The 25,590-nt window shown below is 37.9% G+C and overlaps 1 protein-coding gene and 1 pseudogene across 1 annotated transcript; both read left to right on the top strand.

The window, feature by feature from the left end:
* Positions 1-10,421: 10,421 nt before the first annotated feature.
* Positions 10,422-16,422, top strand: LOC146897121 (uncharacterized; annotated as a pseudogene).
* A 1,214-nt stretch (positions 16,423-17,636) lies between these two features.
* LOC146897120 (linoleate 9S-lipoxygenase) lies at positions 17,637-22,808 on the top strand. Its single transcript, XM_085738658.1, has 9 exons — positions 17,637-17,924; positions 19,103-19,389; positions 19,612-19,852; positions 19,990-20,310; positions 20,413-20,498; positions 20,589-20,696; positions 20,835-21,139; positions 21,225-21,488; positions 21,786-22,808. The coding sequence occupies exons 1-9, from the start codon at positions 17,687-17,689 to the stop codon at positions 22,540-22,542; spliced, it is 2,607 nt and encodes an 868-aa protein (XP_085594784.1). The 5' UTR covers positions 17,637-17,686; the 3' UTR covers positions 22,543-22,808.
* The last annotated feature ends 2,782 nt before the right edge of the window (positions 22,809-25,590 follow it).

The raw sequence follows: 25,590 nt of genomic DNA, 5'->3' as shown, positions 1-25,590 counted from the left end.
CTAAGAAGAAGGAAAGAGGAGTGTTTGGGGTGGGGGTACAAACTGCTATCCTTGCTAACCAAGCAGCTATGAACAAACAAATTGAAGCTCTAACTAAGGAGTTTCAAGGGTTCACTTTGGCTCATAAACAACAACAAGTAGCTGCAATCAAGTGCGACTTATGTGGTGAAGAACATCCCAACGGTGAATGCGTTCCGGAAGGATCAAGTGAAGAAGCTAACTTCATGGGAGGTTATCAAAGGCAAAATCAATACTACAATTCAGGCATTAATAAGCATCCAAATCTAAGCTACTCAAATAACAATGCTTTGAATTCTCAGATGCTTACTCCTCCTCAACAACAACAAAGGAAGCCATCAGCTCTTGAAGAAACTATGATGAACTTCATGAAGATGACTCAAGGCAACTTTGAAGAGATGAAGAAGAGTCAAGAAGCTGAAAGAAAGAACAATGAAGCTTCTAGGAAGATGCTTGAAACTCAACTGGGGCAATTAGCTAAGCAATTGGCTGAACAAAGTAAAGGCGGATTCTCAGGTAACACTAAAGATAACCCTAAGAATGAGTCTTGTAATGCTATTGAATTGAGGAGCAAAAAGGTTTTGACACCTTTAGTTCCAAAAGCTCCAAAAAAGGTTGATGAAGTAGTTGAGGTGGAGGAGAACGATGTAGTTGAAAAAAATGATGAGGGTGTAGTTGAAAATGAAAAGAAGAAAAAAATAGAGGGAGATAAAAGTGAGAAATTGATAGATGAAGACTCAATCTTGAGGAAGTCAAAGAGTCAAATCTTGAAAGATGGAGACAAGCCACAAATTATTCCATCATATGTGAAGCTTCCTTACCCTCATCTAGAGAAGAAGAAAAAGAAGGAGGAAGGACAATTCAAGAAGTTCATGCAACTTATCTCACAACTTCAAGTGAATATTCCTTTCAGTGAAGCTCTCGATCAAATGCCTTTGTATGCCAAGTTCATGAAAGATTTGCTAACGGGAAGAAGAAAGCCTAAAGATGATGAAAATATTTCTCTTTCCGAGAATTGTAGCGCCATTCTTCAAAAGAAGCTACTACCTAAGCTGAAAGATCCTGGTGCTTTTACTATCCCTTGTTCCATTGGACCGGTAGACATTGGAAGAGCTTTATGTGATCTAGGAGCAAGTATCAACTTGATGCCTCTTTCAATGATGAAGAAGCTCAAGTGTGGGGAGCCAAAACCAACAAGAATGACCATTACTTTAGCTGATCGGTCAATCTCTTATCCTGTTGGCATACTTGAAGATGTGCTAGTCAAAGTTAATGATCTTGTGTTTCCAGCAGACTTTGTGATCTTAGACATGGCTGAAGATGAAGATATGCCACTCATTTTAGGAAGACCTTTCCTTGCAACTGGTCGTGCTTTGATTGATGTTGAGATGGGAGAGCTAATGTTGAGGTTCCATAATGAGCAAGTGGTGTTCAATATCTTCGAAGCAATGAAACACCGAGAGGAAAATCCCAAGTGTTACCGGATTGATGTTGTTGAAGAAATAGTAGAAGACAACTCTCGTGAACCTCAACCACCACAACCTCTTGAAAGAGCAATTGTAAATTCTATAGAGAGTTGTGAGCATGATGAAGATCTTGAAGTAAGTGATTGTGTGAAGCAACTAGCAGCAAGCAAGCAAGAGTTGGGTCCGGTAAAAATAGAAGAATTAATGGGTAAGCACTCTATGGATGCTCCTATTTTGAGTGGAGAAGGAGAGAAAAATCCAGAATTAAAAGAACTCCCTTCTCACTTGAAATATGTTTTTCTCACTAAGGATGCCTCTAAACCAGTAATCATCAGCAATACCTTGACACCTTTGGAAGAAGAAAAATTAATGAGGGTGTTAAGAGACAATCAAGGAGCTTTGGGGTGGAACATTTCTGATTTGAAGGGTATTAGTCCAGCTTATTGCATGCATAAAATATACATGGAGGCTGAATACAAACCGGTGGTTCAACCTCAAAGGAGACTTAACCCAACAATGAAGGAAGTGGTAAAGAAAGAGGTTCTGAAGTTACTAGATGCAGGTATGATCTACCCTATCTCTGATAGCTCATGGGTAAGTCCGGTCCACGTGGTACCAAAGAAAGGTGGAATGACGGTGGTGGCTAATGAAAAAAATGAATTAATACCCACCCGTACTGTTACTGGTTGGAGGATGTGTATAGACTACCGGAGGTTGAACACCGCAACAAGGAAGGATCATTTCCCTTTACCATTCATGGACCAAATGATTGAGAGGTTGGCTGGCCAAGCCTTTTATTGCTTTTTGGATGGGTATTCGGGGTACAATCAGATTGCGGTAGCTCCAGAAGATCAAGAGAAGACAGCCTTCACTTGTCCATTTGGTATATTTGCTTATAGGAGGATGCCCTTTGGGCTGTGTAATGCGCCGGCGACCTTTCAAAGGTGTATGCTCTCCATCTTCTCTGACATGATAGAGAAGAATATTGAGGTATTTATGGACGACTTTTCTGTGTTTGGTAAGTCTTTTGATCAATGCTTATTTCACCTAGATGCTGTCCTTAAACGATGCACCGAAACTAACCTTGTTTTAAACTGGGAAAAATGTCACTTTATGGTGACCGAAGGTATAGTTTTGGGGCATAAAATAAGTGCGAAGGGCATAGAGGTGGACCAAGCTAAAATAGAGGTTATAGAGAAGCTCCCTCCACCTGTTAATGTTAAGGGAATAAGAAGTTTCTTGGGGCATGCTGGTTTCTATCGGCGTTTTATAAAAGATTTTTCAAAAATTTCCAAGCCCCTCTGTAACCTCTTGGTCAAAGAAACTGAATTTAATTTTGATGATGAATGTTTGAATGCTTTTTCTTTGATTAAAAACAAGTTGGTAACTGCACCAATAATCATTGCACCCGATTGGGATGTACCATTTGAACTTATGTGTGACGCAAGTGATTATGCTGTTGGTGCAGTTCTAGGCCAACGCAAGAACAAGTTTTTCCATGCAATTTACTATGCAAGCAAAGTTTTAAATGAGAATCAAATTAACTATTCCACAACTGAAAAAGAGTTGCTTGCGGTAATTTTTGCATTGGAAAAGTTTCGTTCTTATCTAATAGGCTCCAAAGTCATTGTTTTTACAGATCATGCAGCTCTTAAATATCTCTTGACCAAAGGGGATTCAAAGCCTCGGCTGTTGAGGTGGATCCTTTTGCTACAAGAATTCGATCTTGAGATTCGTGACAAGAAAGGAGTAGAGAACGTAGTAGCTGATCATCTATCAAGGCTGGAAAATGATGAGGTGACAAACAAAGAGAAGGCCATCAAGGCCGAATTTCCTGATGAACAACTGTTTGCTATTGGAGAAAGGCCGTGGTTTGCTGACATTGCGAACTTTAAGGCCGATAACATAGTTCCTGATGATATGACCTATCCTCAGAGAAAAAAATTCTTCAAGGATGCAAACCACTACTTGTGGGATGACCCGTATCTGTTTAAGATAGGAACTGACGGTTTGATAAGACGTTGTGTTGCAGGTAAGGAAGCTCATAGTATCATGTGGCACTGCCATAGCTCAGCTTATGGGGGCCACCATAGTGGAGAAAGAACCGCGGCAAAAATTTTGCAAAGTGGATTTTGGTGGCCCACCCTTTTCAAAGATTGCCACGACTTTGTTGCACATTGTGACAAATGCCAAAGGACAGGTAACATCTCTAAGAGGAATGAGATGCCCCTATCAGGAATCATCGAAGTTGAACCATTTGATTGTTGGGGCATCGACTTTATGGGACCTTTCCCTTCCTCTTACTCTTTTCTTCATATTCTTGTCTGTGTTGATTATGTCACTAAATGGGTTGAAGCGATACCTTGTGTTGCTAATGATGCTAAGACAGTTGTTAACTTCCTGCATAAAAACATTTTCACTAGGTTTGGAACACCTAGAGTCTTGATCAGTGATGGGGGGAAGCACTTTTGCAATAATTTTCTTGAAAATTTGCTCAAAAAGTATAACATAAGGCACAAAGTTGCAACTCCCTACCACCCACAAACAAGTGGTCAAGCAGAGGTTTCAAACCGTCAGCTGAAACAAATCTTAGAGAAAACAGTTGCGTCAAATAGGAAGGACTGGTCTAAAAAATTGGATGACGCACTATGGGCATATAGGACTGCCTTTAAGACTCACCTCGGGCTCTCACCCTATCAGTTAGTCTATGGAAAGGCATGTCATCTACCAGTTGAGCTAGAACATAAGGCGTACTGGGCCATTAAGACCTTAAACTTTGATCAAGAAGCCGCTGGTAAGAAAAGACTCTTGAAACTTAATGAACTGGAGGAGATGAGGCTTAGAGCATATGAAAATGCGCTCATTTATAAAGCCAGGACTAAAAGGTATCATGACAAAAACTTAGTGTCTAGGGATATTAACTGTGGGCAATTAGTTTTGTTGTATAATTCCAGGTTGAAACTGTTTCCTGGAAAGCTCAAGTCAAAGTGGTCTGGACCGTTCTTGGTGAAAAGTGTGTCACCTCATGGAGCTGTCGAGTTGATGACACCTGAAGGTGACCGAAGTTTCAAGGTAAATGGGCAAAGAGTTAAGCCATATCTGGGTGGCGACCTACCGAAGGCAAGGGTAGGACTTATTTTGAATGATCCTTAGGGGTCGTCATGAGTCAAGCTAGTGACGGTAAAGAAGCGCTTGGTGGGAGGCAACCCACATTTAGATTTCAGGTAGTATTTCTTATTTCCTTTTTATTGCTTTCAAATATTCAAAAATACAAAAAGATTTTTGCTGAAACGAACAGAGGAAGAAAATTTTTTGTTTTCCAATACTGTGCAAATCGTGACACGTTTTGGGCCAAACGTGACACGATTTGCCCCCCCCCCTCTGAAGCTCCTCTCAGAAATTTTTCTAAGTAAAAAAAGGGTGCCATTCGACATTTCCAGAAACGTGTCACGATGCTGAAATCGTGACACGAATTTTGGCACCTAAATATTTTTCTAAGTCTCAAACTGGTGCAATTCGACAATTGGAAATCGTGACACGTTGGCCAAAACGTGACACGATTTCTGGGCAAGAAAATTTTCAAAAATGAACAATCGTGACACGTTTAGCCCAAACGTGACACGATTTTAGCAGTTTCAAAAATTTAACCGTTACAAAACAAAATCGTGACACGTTTTTGGCCAAACGTGGCACGATTTTCCCAGCCTATAAATATATCCAACACGATTTTCATTCCATTCACTTCCAAAAGTAGCCAAACTCTGTCAAAATTTTCCCAGAACCCTAACCTACGATTTTCTAACCCTTTTCTACCAAAAATCTTCATCTTTTCATCTTCTAATCACCAAACCATTACCATACACCTTCATCATCACCAACAAGCAACCAAACCCATTATCTCCATCTTAACCCTAACCCTAATATCCAGTTTTTTCTCCAAATCCTAACCCTAACCATGGTTGAGACCCGCAACAAAGGCAAGTCACAAGCCACATCCCAACCAGCCAAAAAGGCCAAAATAACACCCAAACGCAAACAACCTGTCAAACCTAGCCCTAACACCGCACCCCCACCGTCCATCAACCACCGGTTTTATAATACTGCTGCCCGTGACCGTTTCAAGGACATCCGAGGCTATAGGGTGATCCCGGAGAGAGGTTTTGATTTCACCAAACTCATCTCCAACCCTGAATTCCATCAAGTGATCACTGAGAGAGGGTGGGAGTCCCTTGTTAGTATGATTTTCGAGCAGGCCAACAAAACTATTGGGATAGAATTCTATTCCAATGCTAGGTATATGGGGAGGAAGTATGTGTCCTATGTGAGGGGGAAGGAGATAGACTATAGCCCGGAAAGGATTAATCAGTTGCTGGAGATTGTGCCACCGGAGATTTGTGATGTGAAGAGGAGGATGGAGGAGTGCAAGAATTGGGATGATGAAAGGTGGGAGGAGTTGCTAATGCAGATTTGTGTTGAAGGTGCTAAGTGGCATGGAGGGTCACATATGCTGTTGAGGGCTGACTTCAAGCCCCATGCAAAGGCGTGGGCATCTTTTGTGGTGCAAACTATTGAGGGCACCTCTTGTACTTCAGAGATTCCGCTGCCCCGCTTGTTGACGCTGTCTGCTATTCTTGATGGTGCACCCATCAATGTTGGTGAGTTAATTGCCGACAATATCTATATGTTTGCTTCAGGTACCAAGAAGGCACTCCCTCATTTGAGCCTTATCAATTGGCTTTGTGAGGAGGAGGAGTGCGATTTGTTTGCTAATGATTTGAGTGCAGCAATGATGAAGCCCATCACCGACACTTACATGGATGGCTTTGTCAAGGATTATCATGACCGCATGCAGACTATCATGGGTGCCGAGGCAGCAGCAGCAGGACAGCCACAGCCGCCACCACCACAACAGCCACAGCCACCACCTCAGAGTCAGACTTTTGCTGGAGAAGGGAGCAGCCAGCAGGGTACCTATGCACCTATTCATCCTATGATGCTGGACTACATGTTCGGCCATGCCAACTGGATGAATGAGGTGTCAGATCAGGAGTATTGGAACCGTCCGAGGTTTGGTCAGGAGTTCACTGAGGCGGTCTGCCTCAACAGGAGGAAGATGACTGGGTCTTTCGAGCGCTTTGATGGGTCCGAAGAGGCTATGGACCACTACTTTGATGTCACCAGAGGTCGAGCTCAGGATAGAGAGCAGGAGATCCGAGCTGACTTTGCTGCTGGTGGAGCTCAGTCTAGGCAGCACTTTGGGGAGGATACCTATGCAGAGGAGGACCCCAACACTTGGATTCCGGAGGACCAGATGCAGGATTGAGTGGGCTACTGATGGCCCACCTATTTTTATTTTTCTGTTTTTGTTTCAGCACTTTGGTTATGTAACTTTAATTTTATGTTCGAACAATTTTAATTGCTTTTAATTAAGTTTAACTCGGTTTTATTCCCCCCGTTTATGTAATTATTCCTGCACTTGTTTATTATTGATGAATTTGTTTGTTTAGTTGACTTTTTACAGTTTGATAACAAATAGTTGTTCAAGTGGTATTCCAAAAGTTCAAAAGGAGGAGTGACTTGGGCGAAGTGTACGGCGTTGCTAGGTAGTCACATACTCCCAGAAATCTCAGCCATAAGGTTCATTGCCATATTTTGTTTTTCAATTTACTTATATTTAGCTTAGTTTTCCATGCAACTACATTTCTAGAACTTGCATTGTTTCTCTATTATTGATTGGTCTTTGTTAATTACACACTGAGGCAAAAGTGCTTGGTCCTGTGAGCCTTTTGAAGCCTACCCTGACTATAATTGTTAAACTTTATCCTTTTCTTAGCCCCTTTGAGCCGGTAGGATTAGAACTTTTTGTTCGGTGACAAACTACATTACAAACTTAGAGACTTTTAGGACTTGTCCCTTATTGTTTTTCTGAGTTAGGCATTGTAGAATGTTGCTTAAAATTAAGTTTGGGGTTGCTATTGGAATTTGCAACCAATTAAGTTTGGGGTGGGGGTACTAGAGAATAAGAGAACAAAAAGAAAAAGAATTGTCATGCAAAATGCAAAAATACATTCAAAAATTGATGTATGAAAAAAAAAAGATGAAATGAATGATGAAAAAGGGACCAAACTTTGAAACATGCGAGTAACTTCAAACTCGATTGTCCCTAAAAATTATAAATATTCTCTAGTACCTTTGCATTGATTGTTATTCCACAAGGTGAATGATCGTAGGATTGAATTTGTTCTTTAACTTCCGTAGGAATGCCTAACTCTAATTTTGTGTAGCCTACTTATCCAAATATGTCCCACCTTTCACCTAAGCCCCGTTATAACCCTAAAGACCTCAAAAGTGTGTAATGATATTGACTTTGATTGATGTTTAGAAACTTTTCAAGCGTATGGTAATATGTAGATCTGCATGTCGACTGGTAGAACCCTATTTCAAATATTTGCGTGGAGTTGTGAATTGGTGGATGCATACAAGTCAAACTAGCTCATCATTAGCTAGTAAGGTGTTGAACTTTTGGGTACTACTGCTTGAATAGGTAATTGTTATTTCACTGTCAATTGTCAGCTTTGCAAGTAAATTCCTTGAGGACAAGGAATGGTTTAAGTTTGGGGTTGTGATGACATCTTGTCATTACGTAATTTTATATGTATTTTAGCACAAAAATGGAGTTCACAAGGAGACTTATGCAGCAAAAGAGCAGAAAAACTGAAGAAAATACAAAGAAAGAAAACGTGTCACGATTTATCAGAAACGTGACACGATTTAAGAGCTTCAGAAAGGTTTGGTTCGACATTATGAAAACGTGTCACGATTGGTAAAACGTGACACGATTTGGTGAAGCCCTAATTCAGTTTCTTGCTCCAGAAGGTAAAAACGTGTCACGATTCACTTAAAACGTGACACGATTTGGGCGATTTTCTGTGCCTATTTATGCTGAAGTCTATTCCAAAAACAAGGGTTACGAATTCTAGAGAGCCAAGTGCGATTTTGCAACTGCAAGGAAGACCAGGAGGACGATTTCTTCATCTTCCAACCACTTTGTGTATGTTTTATTACCTCTAATGATTATGTTATTTGTAAACACTATTATGAGTAGCTAAATCCATTAGAGGTTAGGTCTGAGATGATTCGTTGTAACCCTAATTGAGATATTATGTTGTGAAACTCTATTTATTGTGAATGATATTCTAGTCTTTATTCAATTCAATTGTTCTTAATGCTTTTTATATCCTGATCAAATATAAATATGATTTTGTGAGAATGAATGACTACTGACCATAGCTTTCTACTTAGACCTATTGAATTGTTCTAATAAACATGGTTAGTCTAGGAATGGATAATCGTTTATTAGTGATATTAGGTTAACGTGCTTTAAACCTTCGAAGATTATTAGACCACCTAAGGGATTAGGGGCTGTAGTTTAAGAAGAGGGTCCTAACTCAAGGGATTGATTAGGACTATTTTGTTAACTATCGTGGGATTAGAAGATCATTCATACGAATAGGTGCAACATAACAATTAGGGGAACATAGATGATTCGATAGACCTAAACTCATCTCTCTCTTATTCTTGAAAACCAATTTATTTTTAGCAATTACTTTTATGCAATCAAACCAATCTACTGCCTAGTGGCAAATCATAATACCCTTTATACATCCTAAAATACAACGTGGTTGAATTATTGAGATTAAAAACAGTCCTCGTGGGATCGATATTTTTACTACTTCGATAGTATTTGGTGCACTTGCCAGAGATCTATCAACTTGTTCCAACATCAAGACTCCGCTCTCGCTTTATGAATTGATGTTTGGGATGATGGATTAACGATTATCAAACCCTCCGCTTTCGCTTCCACAGTTTGATAATTGTTAATCCATGTTAAGACGGTGAATCTAGATTAGAAATTAGGGTTACATAGAAATTAGGGTTTAGACATGGTTTGTTTAGGATTGAGTCATTAGACTCCCCAACAATCCCAAGACTAAGAAGTCTACTCACTCACGTTCATCGTAGACATGGGGGAAGAAGAGAGAAAAACGGTAAAATAAATTGCAAAGAAAGTAAAGAAATAAAGACTTTTATTGAAAATAGAAATATTCTAAATAAAGTAAAAGGTGATTGTTTATGGTGGAGAGCTACTCTATTTATAGCTTTACAATCGACTTAGAAACTAAGCAACTAAAAGGGTAAAACAGTAAAGCTGCAACAGGGTAACTTGGGCCCGAAGAAAAAGCAGCAAAAGGGGCTTCTGGAGGTGGCACGGCCGTGCCACATGTTGACACGGGCCGTGCCAAGCTTCTGACTTGGTGGGAACATATTTTTGTCCCGTATCTTCGTATTCTTGCGCTGTATTTGCTCCAGTCCTCTTTCTTTTGCTCCAAGACACCTTCCACCATATATTTATTCCTAAAATAAAATAAAATACAATTTGAAGTAAAATATTCTAATATAAAATAAAATGCAATAAAACTAAACCAAATCTAAAATAAAACTAAACTAAATAAGGCAATAAATTATACTATCTATGACTCATCAGTTGCCAACATAGCCGAGATTTTGAAAACATTGTAATATGGCGACTTGGGTGCCATGATAGCTAGAATATCAACCACCATAATTAATACAAGTCTCATTCATCATTTATAAAAAAAAAAAAAAAGACTATTACTTTTCCCACCCTGTTGCCTTCTCGTGCGCCCTGTGATTTTGACCAGAATACCCTTTGTCCGGATTATACAATTCGGAACGAATTCGGATCCTATTATCTGAAATGATTAGCAAATCACCCTGATTCATGTGGCCTTTGATACTTGGGCTTGGTGAGGGTGAAAGGCTATCTGGAAAACATAATCCGGCCACCATGGTTACATTCCGGAATAGAAATTCCGCACACCCTGCATTTAAACTGAGCGGGAAAAATAGTCGTTTTTTTTTTCCGAAAAACGAAATCCGGACAGATAGGTTATATATAGTTCTCCAGAACCTAGCTGAAGCAGACCACCTTTATCACAAACACTCACTACACCTCCAAAAACCCACCATTTAGGGCGAAAACATGGTTTGGAGCAGCAATCTGGCCATCAAGGGAGGTTAACATCATCATTTTCGACTGAATGCAAAGGTAATGTGTATACAAACCTTCCCCCATTCGTTTTTTAGGCGATTTCCTTTTGATCACGTCATATGATCTGTACTGTACCATTCTGAAGGTGAGAAAAACACAAGAAGGGGGGGTTGAATTGTGTTTTGAAAATTTCTTCGTTTCTCTTAAGAACTGAACACACTGGTTAGAAGCTAAGTGAGACAGCTTCTGAAGTGATAAACAGAATCTAAACGCAGCAGATAAAAACAGAGAGAGAGAAAGAGAGAGAGAGAGAGAGAGAGAGAGAGAGAGAGAGAGAGAGAGAGAGAGAGACACAAAGCAATTATACAGGTTCCTTCCACAAACCGGAAGTAGTCCTGTCCCCCTTGCACTTCCAAGGATAGTTCACTAAAATGTAATATCTGATTACAAATGCTCAAGCACACAGCAAGAGACTTACTTTGCTCAAGCACACTTCGCAAGAGTCTTCCTATGCTCAAGAACACAATCAAGAGACTTATATGCTCAAGCACAACTGCAAGAGACTTCTAAACAAACAAGATTACAAGAATAATGTTCGAGGTTGAACACTTGATATACAATCAGAGGTGCTCACAAAACAATCAGATACAGACTCTAAGACTTAAGAATTTCTAAGATAAGAACTTTGAGAAACAGAAATACTAAGTGAATGTATAACAATTTCAGCAGAGGTTTGGCACTTGCAAAAATGTTGAGAGTCTTTCGTTCAGCATTACCAAATCTCTAAGTCTTCACTCCTTTATATAAAGGTGTGAAAGAGACGTTGTGAAATTGCCAGCACATCAAAGAGTCGTTGTTGAAGCTTGATCTTTCACCAATGATCTCTTGCCTGATTTGGTTGTTGTCCTATGAAGAACCAATTTGAAGTCCATTCCCATTGTGAAGGAACATCTTTGCAGGCATAACTGTTATTCTGGAGCTGTTTTCTTGCCTTGTAGCGTGGACACAAAACAGAGTAGTGGAGAAGGTGGTTGTACAGTTCGTACAAAGTACAATGTCAACTCTTTTTGAAGATAAGCTTCCAAAGCTTTCAAATCTTCACCAAAAATGACCGTTGCAAAGTTCCACTAGTCTTCTGCAGTGTTTTCGAATCCAATAGACAACTTTTGAAGTGTTGATCCTTGAATCTTCAGCTTGTGGTGATAATCAGCTTCTGATGAGTTTCAGCTTCTGATGAAGTCGCTTATGAACTATCCGCTTCTGACGAACTTCAGCTTCTGATGACTTTCAGCTTCTGATGACGTCATCTTTCTTCAGGAGCACTATTGTCTTCAGATGCACTCTTCAGATGCTTCTCTTCAGATGCTTTCAAGCTTCCTTTTCTTGATTCCTTAGCTCTCTATTCGTTCTTCAGAACCTTTATATGATGTAAATTTTTAACTATGGTCCTGTACACTTGAACAAATATTAGCTAGTCCAATTTACAATTTTTAATACCTTGTTATCATCAAAACTCTTTAAGGTTCATTGTTTAAACACATTTTGTTCCAACACATTCCGGAATATGAAATTCGGACTGAATTCATACGTTTCGAATTTCGGAAACAACCAATGCAGAAACTGTGTTTATTTTCTGACTCTGCTTCGCACTGTTTTCAGTCATGGTTGTTCCTGTTGATGCCCCAAATGGTGATCCACCTCAGAATGAACCTCCTATTATGTTGCCGCTTCTTTTACTTGAAGATGCACATGATTCCGAAAATGCCAAATCCGAGAATCCCCCACCACCACCACCAAAACTTGAAATTTGTCTAGGCGGTTCGAAAGTAGAGGATGCTCCTCCTCCTCCTATTCCTCCTGTTGTACCACCTCCAAATGTTGTTGTTTGTATTGACCAGCGAGAACATTTTACCACCAAACAGAAGTTTGCAACAAGGAATGATTTGTTGGAGTGGGTTCGAGAGAAAGCTAGGAAGCTTGGTTTTTCCACTGTTATTGGTAAATCCGATAACGGTGGCAATGGAAGAAGCGCATTTGTTACTTTGATATGTGAAAGGGGAGGTTCATACACCGAGTACAAGAGAAAGAGTCGGCGTGAGATAGCTGGTTCGGTTAAATGCGAGTGTCTGTTTTGGCTGAGAGGTTACTTGTTGAATGGTGGTGATTGGAGTCTCAAAGTTGGTGATGGTAAACACAACCATGACATGATAGATATGTTGAAAGGTCATAAAACCGCCGGTCGTCTAAACCCAAATGAACGTGTTCACCTTGAAGAGATGGTGGATTCAAACGTTCCTCCGAGGCAAATGCTTACCAACTTAAAGAAGAGGAACCGTACCACTTCAACGACCATCAAACACGTTTATAATGCTACTTACAGGTATAAGCGGTCCATTAGGGGTACGAGGAATGACATGCAACATCTCTTGAAGCCTTTGGTTGATAATGGTTACGTTTATCATTGTAGGAAGTATCCTGATTTTGAGGATGTCAGTGATGTTTTTTGGGCACATCCAGATTCTATCAAGTTGTTTAACACGTTCTCCACGGTGCTTGTGTTGGATTCAACATACAAGACAAACAAGTATCGTCTTTCATTGCTTGAGTTTGTCGGTAACACCTCTACCATGAAAACATTCTCTATTGCTTTTGCCTATATGATGTCCGAGAGGCAAGACAATGTTTATTGGGCTCTTGAGAGGTGTCGTGAGATGTTGCACTCCAAAGATCTCTATCCCAAAGTAGTTGTCACTGATCGGTGATGAGTGTCATAAAAGTGTTAAATTCATGTTATATTTTAAGCACTTTTTGTTACTTGTTCTGCAAGTTATTGAAGGAAAAGCCGAGAAATAAGCGTTAAATGTCTTATTACGCTTTACTTATCATTACTCTATCCTTTTGTGCAGGAATTAGCCTCAAGACACTGATCAAAGACCAATTTATCATGAAAAAGTGCGAAATGGTAAAAGCTGTCCGGCAAGCTTGAAGAAATGGCGCTAATAGCGTGTTCTACGCTATTAGCGTGTTCAAAGAAGTGTCAAAGTCCAGAGAGATACGCTATTGGCGTATCTGGAGCTTAAAGAAATTTCGCTATTAGCGATTTTGGCGCTATTAGCGTGAGTTTGGCGGTTTGCTCAATTCAAGTGGTCCACTTGCTATTCTTGTTAGATATTATTTAGATATTATTTAGATATTATGTTAGATATTATTTAGATATTATGTTAGATATTATTTTAGATATTTTGGGCTAGATATATTATATATATTAGAAGTTCATTAGAGAGATATAATATATATTAGTCTTAGGAATATCTCATAGTTTTCTCTTAGTTTTCTCTAAGCTTTTCACTTGTAATATCTAAGAGAGAAATAAGGTAGTTAATATAGAGTGAGAGTGATTTTGGAAGTTGGATCTTATTCCTTTGTTGAGACATCACTAGGAGAATGAATCCTTCCTTTTCAAGCCATCCTTGCAAGGCTTCCATGATGATGTGTAGCTAAATACTCTTTGTTGGGATGAGAGGTACTTGATCTTGCTAAACATGTAATCCTTTTGATTTTGCAAAATATGGTTCTAGCAATTTATATTCAATATTGTTGTTATTCTTGTGTTAATGCTTTCAATGAGATTCAAGATGCTTTGGACACAAACTCTTGAATCTAGAGCTAGAGTAGCAATATATCTTAGGTTAACTTACTTGACATCTTTGTTAATCTTGTGATAATCACCATAATCAAGAGGTAAATGCTTACTGATATTTAATCAGGCTGGACACGGTCGATTAGGTTATTCGATCGACTTTGTTATCGTTTAAGGGATTTGGACACGAATGTTTAAACGATACCTTAGAGTTAATTATATCACTTTGGACACGAAGGATAGTTTAGAATTGATTGTGATAATATTGGTTATAAAGCTAGAATTCGTATGGATCATTAGGCTACGTGTGATGCTTGGTTAAGGAACGCTACTCCTAACAAGTTTCAATCCTTATTAATCTCATCTTTTACTTTTTGCATTTAGTTAACATAGTTGTAAATGAAACAAACAATCACCCTTTTAACTTAGAATGATATTTGATGTTAATCTATCCGTGATGTCGCACTAATCCCTGTGGAGACGATACAAATACTTATCTTGTTTTTGATGCAAAACTAAATTCATCAATCGGGACAATGCTTTGATCAATGCTGTGGAAAAGGTTTTCCCTAAAGCTACTACTGCTTCGGTGGTGAAGACTGTGATAGCTGCATGGATGGATATTGTGGACTCCGACACGGAGGAAGCATATATTGATAATTGGATCCGGTTCAAAGTTCTATGCGCAAAATTTCCCAAGTTTTTGGAATATGTTAAAACGACAATTTTGGATTCGGTTAAGGAGAAGTTTGTGAGGTTTTGGGTAGACAAAAACCTTCATATGGGGAATACTACAACAAACAGAGCTGAATCTGCACACGCTCGGTTGAAAAAGTATCTGAGCTGTAGTATGGGTGATTTGAGTACAAACTGGCAATCCATCCATAACATGCTAGAGTTGCAACATACCGCAATACATGCTTCATTTCAGACGAGCATAATAATGCTTGAACATAGGTTCAAAGGAAAGGTGTTGTGGTCTAATTTGATCCAGAACATTTTAAGGCTCATGCAAAGGGTGTATCGGAAAGTTCTGGATTTTAGATTCCAAATTCGATAATTGAGTTCCAGAATTTAAAATCCGGAGTGTATCAGTGCACAGACCAGAATGCATGTTTCTGCCTATTTTTCAACAACCGCCAAAATGACAATTTTCTTACACATTGCAGGCTCGGTTCAAGGATGCTGATTACCACATGAAGTTGCATTTGAAGGAACAATTCCGACAATTTGTTTTACCAAAGACCACCTCTATGTGTCCACCATCAAATAAGGCCACCACCAAAGGAGCTCCTAAAAAAGATAAGCAAAGCATTCGATCGATAAGGCGGTCCCCTTCGCTATGGGAGATTGTTGACTCCCAGGAGCAAGAGACACAGGGTTCACAGACAAGATCAACAGGGACGAGTAGAAAGAGTGCACGGAAAAGCAACATGTCTCCTACTCCTCCTAAGCCAACTCCAAAAAATCCGAAGATGCCAACACCCGTTAAAGTCGACATACCACACAAAGACCAAATCCCAATTTGGATGCATGGCTTTATTGAAAAGGTTACAGATGTACCCGGTGATGGCCATTGTGGGTTCCGAGCAGTTGGGGTCCTACTTAACTTGACTGTTGATGATCACATATTAGTCTGGTACAAACTTTACAAAGAGCTTATCGGTAATGAAAATGCCCGCTATCGGAGGATGATTAATGATGATAGGCGGTATAAAGAGGTCTTAGACGCTCTATCATACGCCGGTATTGGCAATGCACCACTGGATACATGGATGACAATGCCAGATATGGGTTTCCTCATCGAACAAAGATTCAACCAAGCGGTTGTTGTGTTGTCCATTGGGTTAGGGCGCTCGGCAACCTATTTCCCTCTATGTGGTCCACCGCCACCGCCAAGTATCTCTTCGTTGATGTGTCTAGCATATGTGAACGACAACCATTTTATGGCATTGAAATTGAAGGATGATTGCCCGATTCCTCCCACTTGCAACCTATGTAGACGATCATTGAGAGGATCAGACAGCTGGCCTGATAGATATGCCAGCCAGATGATAGATTATAATGAGCTAAGTCGGGCGGCGGGTCAAGAGTTGGTAGAAGATGATGAAGAATTGTACATTATTGAAAATCTTAATCCCGATGAGAGGGTTGGTCGTGTTGGTCCTGGTCCTGGTGTGAAGGTTGAAAAAGATGATAGTTCCATTGATCTTTCGGCGCCATAGATTAGATATATATCGTTAATTTAGTTGAAATGTATATCATTACGTGAAATGTGTAATGATATAAATTCAACTTTTTTTTGATATAATGATATATATATATATATATATATATATATATATATATAATCATTTTTTGATATAATATTTAAGTTAATTGCCTTTTATACATACATATATAATGATTTATTGAAAAACAATGATAAAAACCACAATGACATGCAAATCTGTTTCAGTTCTGTGTACTGGTTGAATCCGGATTATACAATCCGGACATGTTCGGATTATATAATCAGGAAGGCTCTGAGGGTAATTTTGGAAAAAAAAAAATAGGGCGCGTGAGGAAAGGCATGGGGTGGGAAAAGTAATAGTAAAAAAAAATGATGCAAATGTAAAAAATGTGGCTGATAACATTATCCATATATAGAGGGCCCTAGAACAAACTTGATTGCTTATATTAGAAAAACATTTGCTATTCCAGCACAAGAAGTGTCAAAAGAACCAGGAAAAAGAGTATAGTTACATCAAAAGACAAAGGTCAAGCCGTCAACCCAAAATGAAAAAACAAAAATCGTTACAAAAGGACTCCCAAACAAGATAATAAATTATGCCATGAACTAAAATTGCTAATAGATTTTTTGATCCATCTTTGAATGGAGAAATACTTATATAGACACAACACCAAATCAAAATCATTTTTTTTATTACATTATGTGTGTGTGTGCTAATGACTCATTTTTATGTTTGTGACCAAGCAAATGTATCTCGACTCCAATCCTAATCCTTTGATTTGATAGTAAGAGTGAGAAGAAAAAAAAGGAGAGATTTTGAAATTAAAATAAGAAAGAAATGAATTTTAAGGGTTGAGATTTTTCCACCTTATAAAATATGAGAAAACTCGAGAAAACCAATGCATACACGCCAGATAGTAGTAGTAAATAATAAACAATGGAGCAAACAGAGCCATTATTATTGAACATAATGCCAAGGCTGGCACATATAACAACCAAAATAATTTTGCTATCGGATATATTATTATTTTATATACCACGAGATAATCACGCATAATAAAAAATTAGCTTAAGACGTGACCAATTGCATTCCACCATGTTGTAAATTAGTAGTGAATAAAATAATCACCTCTTTTGAACTAATACATTGTGATCCTAATCTCATCAACTACTATAAATACGAACCATTCCCTATGGTTACAAGACACAAGCATTTCTTTCATTTGCCTAAGATATTATACATTTAAGCATTAAAGATGACTTCATTGGTGAAAGGTCTCTTTGATAAGCACGAAAAGGTGAAGGGAACTGTGGTGTTGATGCAAAAGAATGTGTTAGACATCAACGAACTCACTGCAGCTCAAAGCCCTACTGGTATCATTGGTGGTGCCATAGGTGCTATTGGTGATGTTGCTGGCAATATACTTGACACTGCCACTTCCTTCTTGGGCCGTTCTATAGCTCTCAAGTTGATTAGTGCTACAAGTGCTGATGGTAATAACTCCTTTCTCTTTCTCATTTTTTATTTTTTTTAATTAACCTAATGGTTGGAGCTCACACATTTTAAACGTGGAGAAGTAGGGTATTCAGGGTTTGATACTCAACCCCTATATATATTATATTATGCAATGTCTCTACCAATTGAGTTAGTTCACACAGACCTTTTTCACTCTATTTATTTCTTATAAGAAATAGACATTTTAATTAATTGATATATCTACTGTATATTAAAGGTAGTATAGCTAATGGTTTTGTAATAAAGAAGTATATAATCCAATAAGTGTGATATATTTGGCGTTGGTAACTGTTTTGGACTTTATATTTTGTCATTTGGTATAAATGGAACTACGTGGGGGATGCACATGCTAAATTGAATTTTTTTAAATTATATCTAATACCATAGCTATTTAAAATTTGCCATCCCTCTATTTCTTTATATTTGAACTGCTCTCTTAATTGATTTTAAAATTGGAAAATTCTACCAATCTTTTTCAATATAAAATTGCTTCTTGTCCTACTTCTATGATCTCTTTACCGACTACTTAGACTCTTTTACCAACACTGTGTGGCATAAGTGGTAGACATTTGTACGTGGAGGATATCTTTGGTTTAACAACCAAAATTTTAATTGTCAGTATTACCTAGATGTGAGAATCGAACTCGAGACCACATTAAGAGTTTTTGATACCGCAACTCATTAAGATTTACCTTATTTTCTCTTTTGTTTTCATCATTAAAATTATGTAATAGTGACTTTAATGTAGAATATTGGTTATAAAATAATCAGGTACAATCAGTCGAGAAAGACTTGTGTGGACCAAGACCACACAATTGGGTTTGGTCACACACCTAGTTTTTTCTTTCTTTCTTTACTTTTTCCATTTTCTCTCTTTTCTCTCTTCTCTCTTCTCTCCCATTTCTTTGGTTGTGACCACACAATGGGGTTTGGTCCCTGGTCCACACAAGTATTTTCCCAATCAGTCACCACTAAAATATTGAAATTATTTCCCTTTCATATAACTAGACTAGACTAGGTGATGATGACCAAGTAAAACGATAAATGGATCTGTAAAAAAATAAAATTAAACTTTGAAATAGTTATAACATGTTACTATATATATTGAGAATCATCATTAGTGAAACTGAGAATCCAATTTTTGACATTTTTATAGGAACTGGAAAAGGAAAAGTTGGACAGGAAACATTTCTGAAAGGTATTCTTACCTCCATACCAACATTGGGAGACAAACAAAATGCTTTCAGTATTAATTTTGAATGGGACAGTGACATGGGAATTCCTGGAGCTTTTTACATCAAGAATTATATGCAAGGTGAATTCTTCCTTGTGAGTTTGACACTTGAAGATATTCCAAACCATGGATCCATCCACTTTGTTTGCAACTCATGGATTTACAATTCTAAAAAGTACAAAACCGACCGCATCTTCTTTGCCAACAAGGTAAGAATAAAAATTATATTTCACATGTAGCTCGTTATTTCTTTTAACGACAAATGTTAGTAATTAGTTTTTAGAAATGTGTGTAGAGGAAGTTGAACTCGCAACTCCTAATCTCTTCAACTCTGATGTCTCACAAATCACAAAACCACTTTATCATAGCTATATAGCTATATTAAGTCTCTTTTCCAAAACTTGATATTTTGAATGATTAAATTTGTGTAGACATACCTTCCAAGTGAAACACCGGCTCCATTAGTGTACTATAGACAAGAAGAGTTGAAGACTTTAAGAGGGGATGGAACAGGAGAGCGCAAGGAATGGGAAAGAATATATGATTATGATGTCTACAATGATTTGGGTGAGCCTGACTCGAAACCTCAATTGGCTCGTCAAATTCTTGGGGGATCGAGCGATTTCCCTTACCCTCGAAGGGGAAGAACCGGCAGAAGAAAAACTAAAACAGGTTAGGCTCCAAACACTTGTGCCATATTTTGGCCTAAACATGTGTTTTTTGGTTGATCCAGATGTTTACCTAGCTTATGATTCTAAAGATTTTGGTATTGTTTCTAAAACATATATTGTTATTGTATATGTGAACAGATCCTAACAGTGAGACTCGAAGTCCCACTGTTTACCTTCCAAGAGATGAATCATTTGGACACACAAAGTCATCAGACTTTCTTGTTTACATACTCAAATCAGCATCTCAGAATGTCATACCTCAATTGAGATCTGTAGTTACGTTACAACTCAATAACCCCGAGTTTAACACCTTTCAAGATGTGCGCTCTCTCTACGAGGGTGGAATTAAGCTTCCTACTGATGTACTAAGCCAGATTAGTCCAATACCATTGTTCAAGGAACTTTTCCGATCTGATGGTGAACAAGCACTTAAGTTTCCACCACCAAAAGTGATTCAAGGTATATATTAATGATAATACCTAGTCCTACCAATAATATATTTCATACAAAATCATATATAGAAAGCTAATGGATCTTTTGAAAATTTCTTACTATGAACAGTGGACCATTCTGCATGGCAGACTGATGAGGAATTTGCAAGGGAGATGATTGCTGGGGTGAATCCACACATCATCAAAAAACTCTCGGTAAATTTAATAGTTTAACTTTGTTAAGCATGTACAAAAATTAAACTAAGACTATTTTGTAAACATTATTGGTTGCTACTTTTAATTCAGGAGTTTCCACCAAAGAGCAAGCTAGATAGCCAAAAATTTGGTGATAACACCAGCACCATAACTAAAGAAAACTTGGAGCCAAACATGGGTGGGGTCACTGTAGAACAGGTAATAACATATTTGATTAGTTCTGTTTTTTTCTTTCCAAAGTGGCATTCGTGAATTTTGTTCGGGAGAAAATTTGAAATCTGTCCCTCGAGGTTATAAGATCGACTTTAACCACTGGGTTCGACTTTTGTCATACAGGCTATCCAAAACAATAGATTGTACATACTTGATCACCACGACCCGCTCTTTCCATATTTGAGGAAAATAAATGCAAGTGAGACAAAGGCCTATGCTACTAGAACCATTCTTTTCTTGCAAGATAATGGAACTTTGAAGCCACTGGCCATTGAACTAAGCAGGCCACACCCTCAAGGTGATAGTTTTGGTCCTGTTAGCAATGTTTACTTGCCCGCAAGTGAAGGTGTTGAAGCATCAGTTTGGCTCCTTGCCAAGGCTTTTGTTGTTGTAAATGACTCCTGCTATCACCAACTTGTCAGCCATTGGTATGAATCTCATTAATCATGTTTATGCAATCAAACATAATTTACCTATTTATGATTAACTCATGAATATCGACATGTGTGACAGGTTGAATACCCATGCTGTTGTTGAGCCATTCGTCATAGCAACAAATAGGCATCTTAGTGTGGTTCACCCTATTCATAAACTCTTGCTTCCACATTATCGTGACACAATGAACATAAATGCACTTGCACGAAATGTCTTGGTCAATGCAGAGGGTATTATTGAATCAACTTTCTTGTGGGGAAATTATGCTTTGGAAATGTCTGCTGTTGTTTACAAGGATTGGAATTTCATTGAGCAAGGACTGCCTAATGATCTAATCAAAAGGTAACCTTATATCTTTGGTCAGTCATTTTTATAAAAAGATATTGATATCAAAAACATAAATTTTTATGTTCATGTGGTGTCGGTGGTATGAATTTAATTAACTTTGTAATTTTAAAGTAGAGAATCAACAAGTAATTACAGATCAACAAACTCTAACTGACTTATACATTTCTATTAGACAGGCTTAAATCACCTCAAAAACAGTTGTAAAATGGTCATTAAAATCACTTTAATTAATAATAACTCCCTAAAACATATTTTTTGTATGTTAATTTGTCTTCCTTGCTTGTTATTTAGAGGAGTAGCTGTTGAGGATCCAGCCTCTCCTACTGGTCTCCGCCTTCTGATAGAGGATTATCCTTATGCTTCTGATGGACTAGAAATATGGGCTGCCATTAAGTCATGGGTTGGTGAATATGTGAATTTCTATTACAAGTCTGATGCAGCTATTGCACAAGATTCTGAACTCCAAGCATTCTGGAAAGAACTTGTAGAGGTTGGTCATGGTGACTTAAAGAATGCCACATGGTGGTTTAAGATGCAAACTCGTGAGGAGTTGATCGAAGCTTCCACCATCCTTATATGGATTGCTTCAGCACTTCATGCAGCTGTTAACTTTGGACAATATCCGTATGGAGGATATATCCTTAACCGACCAACAAAAAGTAGAAGATTCATGCCTGAGAAAGGATCACCTGAGTATGATGAGCTTGCTAAGGACTACCAGAAGACTTATTTGAGGACAATCACACCAAAGAATGATACTCTTACTGACTTGACCATTATAGAGGTCTTGTCAAGGCATGCTTCTGATGAGCAATACCTTGGAGATAGAATTGAAGGTGACAATTGGACTTCTGATACACAGCCAAAAGAAGCCTTCAAGAGGTTTGGAAAGAAGTTGGCTGAAATTGAGCAAAAACTCACTCAAAGGAACAATGATGAGACATTGAGGAATCGGTATGGACCTGTGAAGATGCCATACACTCTGCTTTACCCTTCTAGCGAGGAAGGATTGACTTGCAGAGGCATTCCCAACAGTATCTCCATCTAAAATGGTCATGGTTGTTGTGTTGCTGCTTTGAATAACAGTGAGAAGGAATTCAATTCCCTCACTTCTTACCTACGATCATGTTATTATATATGTTTGTTTTATTGTTAATGTTTTACTTAAAATCAATAAGAACTATTGTGTCTGTGTGTAGTGTGTACCTTGTAACATTATAGTCCTGTTGTATCAAATGCAGCCTTAATGGTTTTATTTCAGGAACCAATTATCTCATATGGTTCAAATATGGTATCAATTGAGTTTTTCCTCAATTCTCTCTGATTTTTAGCACATCTTTTTTCTTCTTCTTCTCACGCTATTCTTTTGTGCTCTTCTTGAACTTTCCGTACCTCTCATGGCTTCCGTAAATGGTAACAATCCTTTCAATCCTTTCGCATTTATTCTTCTAATAATCCTGGTTTTGTGTTGGTTTCTCACCGAGTGGTGACAATGATACTTTCCAACAAGAATAAGTTCGAATATGTTTATGGCGCAATTGCTCAACCTGATCTAGAACCTTAAATAAACGAAATAAGGATACAAAAATAATTAATCGTCAGAAGTCAGAACCTTACCTTTTCAACTGCACTGGAAATATAAATAGAAAGGTTTTTTCTCCTTCTTTATAGACAATGCTCTAAAGCAGCCACAACTCATAATGTTCTTGCTATATCACCGTTATTCTTTAATCTGCAATACATGATCACAAACATAAGAATAGAGGTATTGCTCTTGATAAAATTTAGACACACAATTAAGCTCTTCAACAAATAAAAAGTAAAAACTACTATTAAGTTTATCAATGTGAAACATAATCAAACACTAAGGGATACAATAACGTGGAGATAATATTAATCACAAAACCAAAACAAATCAGAACAGACAATAGACATAGGAAAAAGAATAGATCAAGCAAAAGAACAACTAAAGTAATAAATGAGAGAAGTTACAAATAGAACCTGCGCAACCTATATAAGCGGTGAAGCAGAGGACGTGCACCTGAGCTTCCGCCTCGCATAACAACACTCAAAAATATTTATTCAGCACAACCCACAATAAGATTAAAGAGCCAAAAGTAAATATTTTTATGTTTTTATAATAAATTTCAAAAAAATAAATTGTGTAAGTAGAGCGTAGCTACCTTGTTGAAATCATCAACGATTCCCTAACAATAGCGCCAAAAGCTTGATGGACTCTTTGGCGGATCAAGTAATAGTGTTTATAAAGATCCCTCTCCACAAATATTATTGTTTATACTTGACAATTAAATAATATTTATTCAAAAACAAGTGTTGATTGTGAACTATAAAATAAAATCAATTCAGAGTTCATCAGGCAATGAAAATCATTAAGCACAAGGTGTACCTTATAAACATAGTTCAGATTGCATTAATAGAGGACATCGTAGATTACATAGTTCAAACAACATTATAGATGTTTATCATTCAATACTAATCTAATGAGTTTATCTAGTCATAGTGATAATCAACATAATCAAAGGTAATAGAAACAATACATGCACATAAGATTATATCAGCATTCAATCTTGTTTCCAAGTGTTGAAAATCACCACCTTTGGTTGCTAGGATCCCACAGTCCACCTTTGAGTCGTCAAAATTTGGATGAGGGTTTCAGTATATAGTCCTAATTTTCCCACTCACTTGTGTCGTACGCATATCTTCATGCGTGGGGCTCATTTATTTATTTAACGTGGCAGCTGTTTCTTGTTCAGTACGAGCGACTCACACCTCTCGTGCGTGCAGGTCTGCGACAATTCCCTTTGCTTTCACGTTTTGAAATGTGTTCGGGATTTGAGATGAATTTTCCCAAGTTGTCTGGACTTCATCTCTTTACTATCACTGGTTTTCATACTTCTGTGAAATCCACAAGGTATCTTCGGATCAAATCAACCCGCTAGCGTCTATACCAAAAAGACTATGACATCTTATAGAGTTGTCTTGGTAGGAAAATACAGGACTCACAATGGTTCAATTCAAACATCATAGACTCTTCATTAAACTATGTCTATCAGCAACTCCTTAGATTTCTTTAAAAAATCCTTAAATAAAATTGTACAATGGCTCTTATAAACAAGGATAAGAAATTACTTAGTAAATGAAGGAAGTGCTAGTTCTGGAAATCGATCAAGACAATTACCTTCACGATAGAACCCCATGAAATGTTAGGATTTTATGTTTCCCCTATCTAGACATCGTGAAGCTTTAATTTGCCTTTACGAGTCAAAGTTCATTTGCCACGTCCCTAAACATTCTCGTTATCTGAATTAGTGGTCTTCTTTCTTGAAAATGACAAGATTAAGAAAATTATCGGGTGTCAACAAGAGAATAATCATTGATACGTTTTTTGCATTGGCGAAGCTTTATGAACCCTAGTATTGGGTTTGAGGGTTGAAGGATGCACCAAAATGAATTACCTGGTGGATAGGAAGCTACATAAAGAGAACGACAAAGGGTGAAAAGTTGGGGAACAATCCAGGTCTAAAAATAGTTATTTATACATGAAGATCGTCTTTCGAATAGGCGGATATATCATTATAACAATTGAGAAAACAATGGTAACTTTGGAGTTATTGGATTGGCAGGGTTATTAGTTCACATCCATTCATAAACCAAATAAGCAAAGATCACATTGTTCATGTGCAATCAATTCGATTACGTTGCATCATCCCATCACTTGGAAGCCAATCGATAATGCAAAGTGGGGGACATTTGTTTGCACCTAAAAGTAATCATGTCTTGTTAACCGAAATACGATGGAAGGCTCTGCAAGTATTATTCTAGCCGAACAAGGGTAGGTTGATTCTTTCTCGACTCTACTGGTTAGTATGTGGGTCTTGAAGACATCAGATTGAGTCAAAGCTCAAGCAGATCTGGACAATGAGGTACTAAACCCACACTCCCTATTTATAGCGCCATTAACAGCAAAGAGAAATAAGATAAGTAAGGAAGCACATTTGAGAAAGGTCTAAACATTATGGACCTTGTCAACATGTCATGCCATTAAGTAGGAAGCTGACAGTCGAGTGTGGGAAAG

This window comes from Medicago sativa, chromosome 8 (genome assembly GCF_051527215.1).
Source record: "Medicago sativa cultivar Bolivia chromosome 8, Bolivia_mono, whole genome shotgun sequence".
In the NCBI taxonomy this organism is placed as follows: Eukaryota; Viridiplantae; Streptophyta; class Magnoliopsida; order Fabales; family Fabaceae; genus Medicago; species Medicago sativa.
The sequence above is the reverse complement of the archived record's forward strand: the minus strand, read 5'-3'. Positions and strand labels throughout refer to the sequence as shown.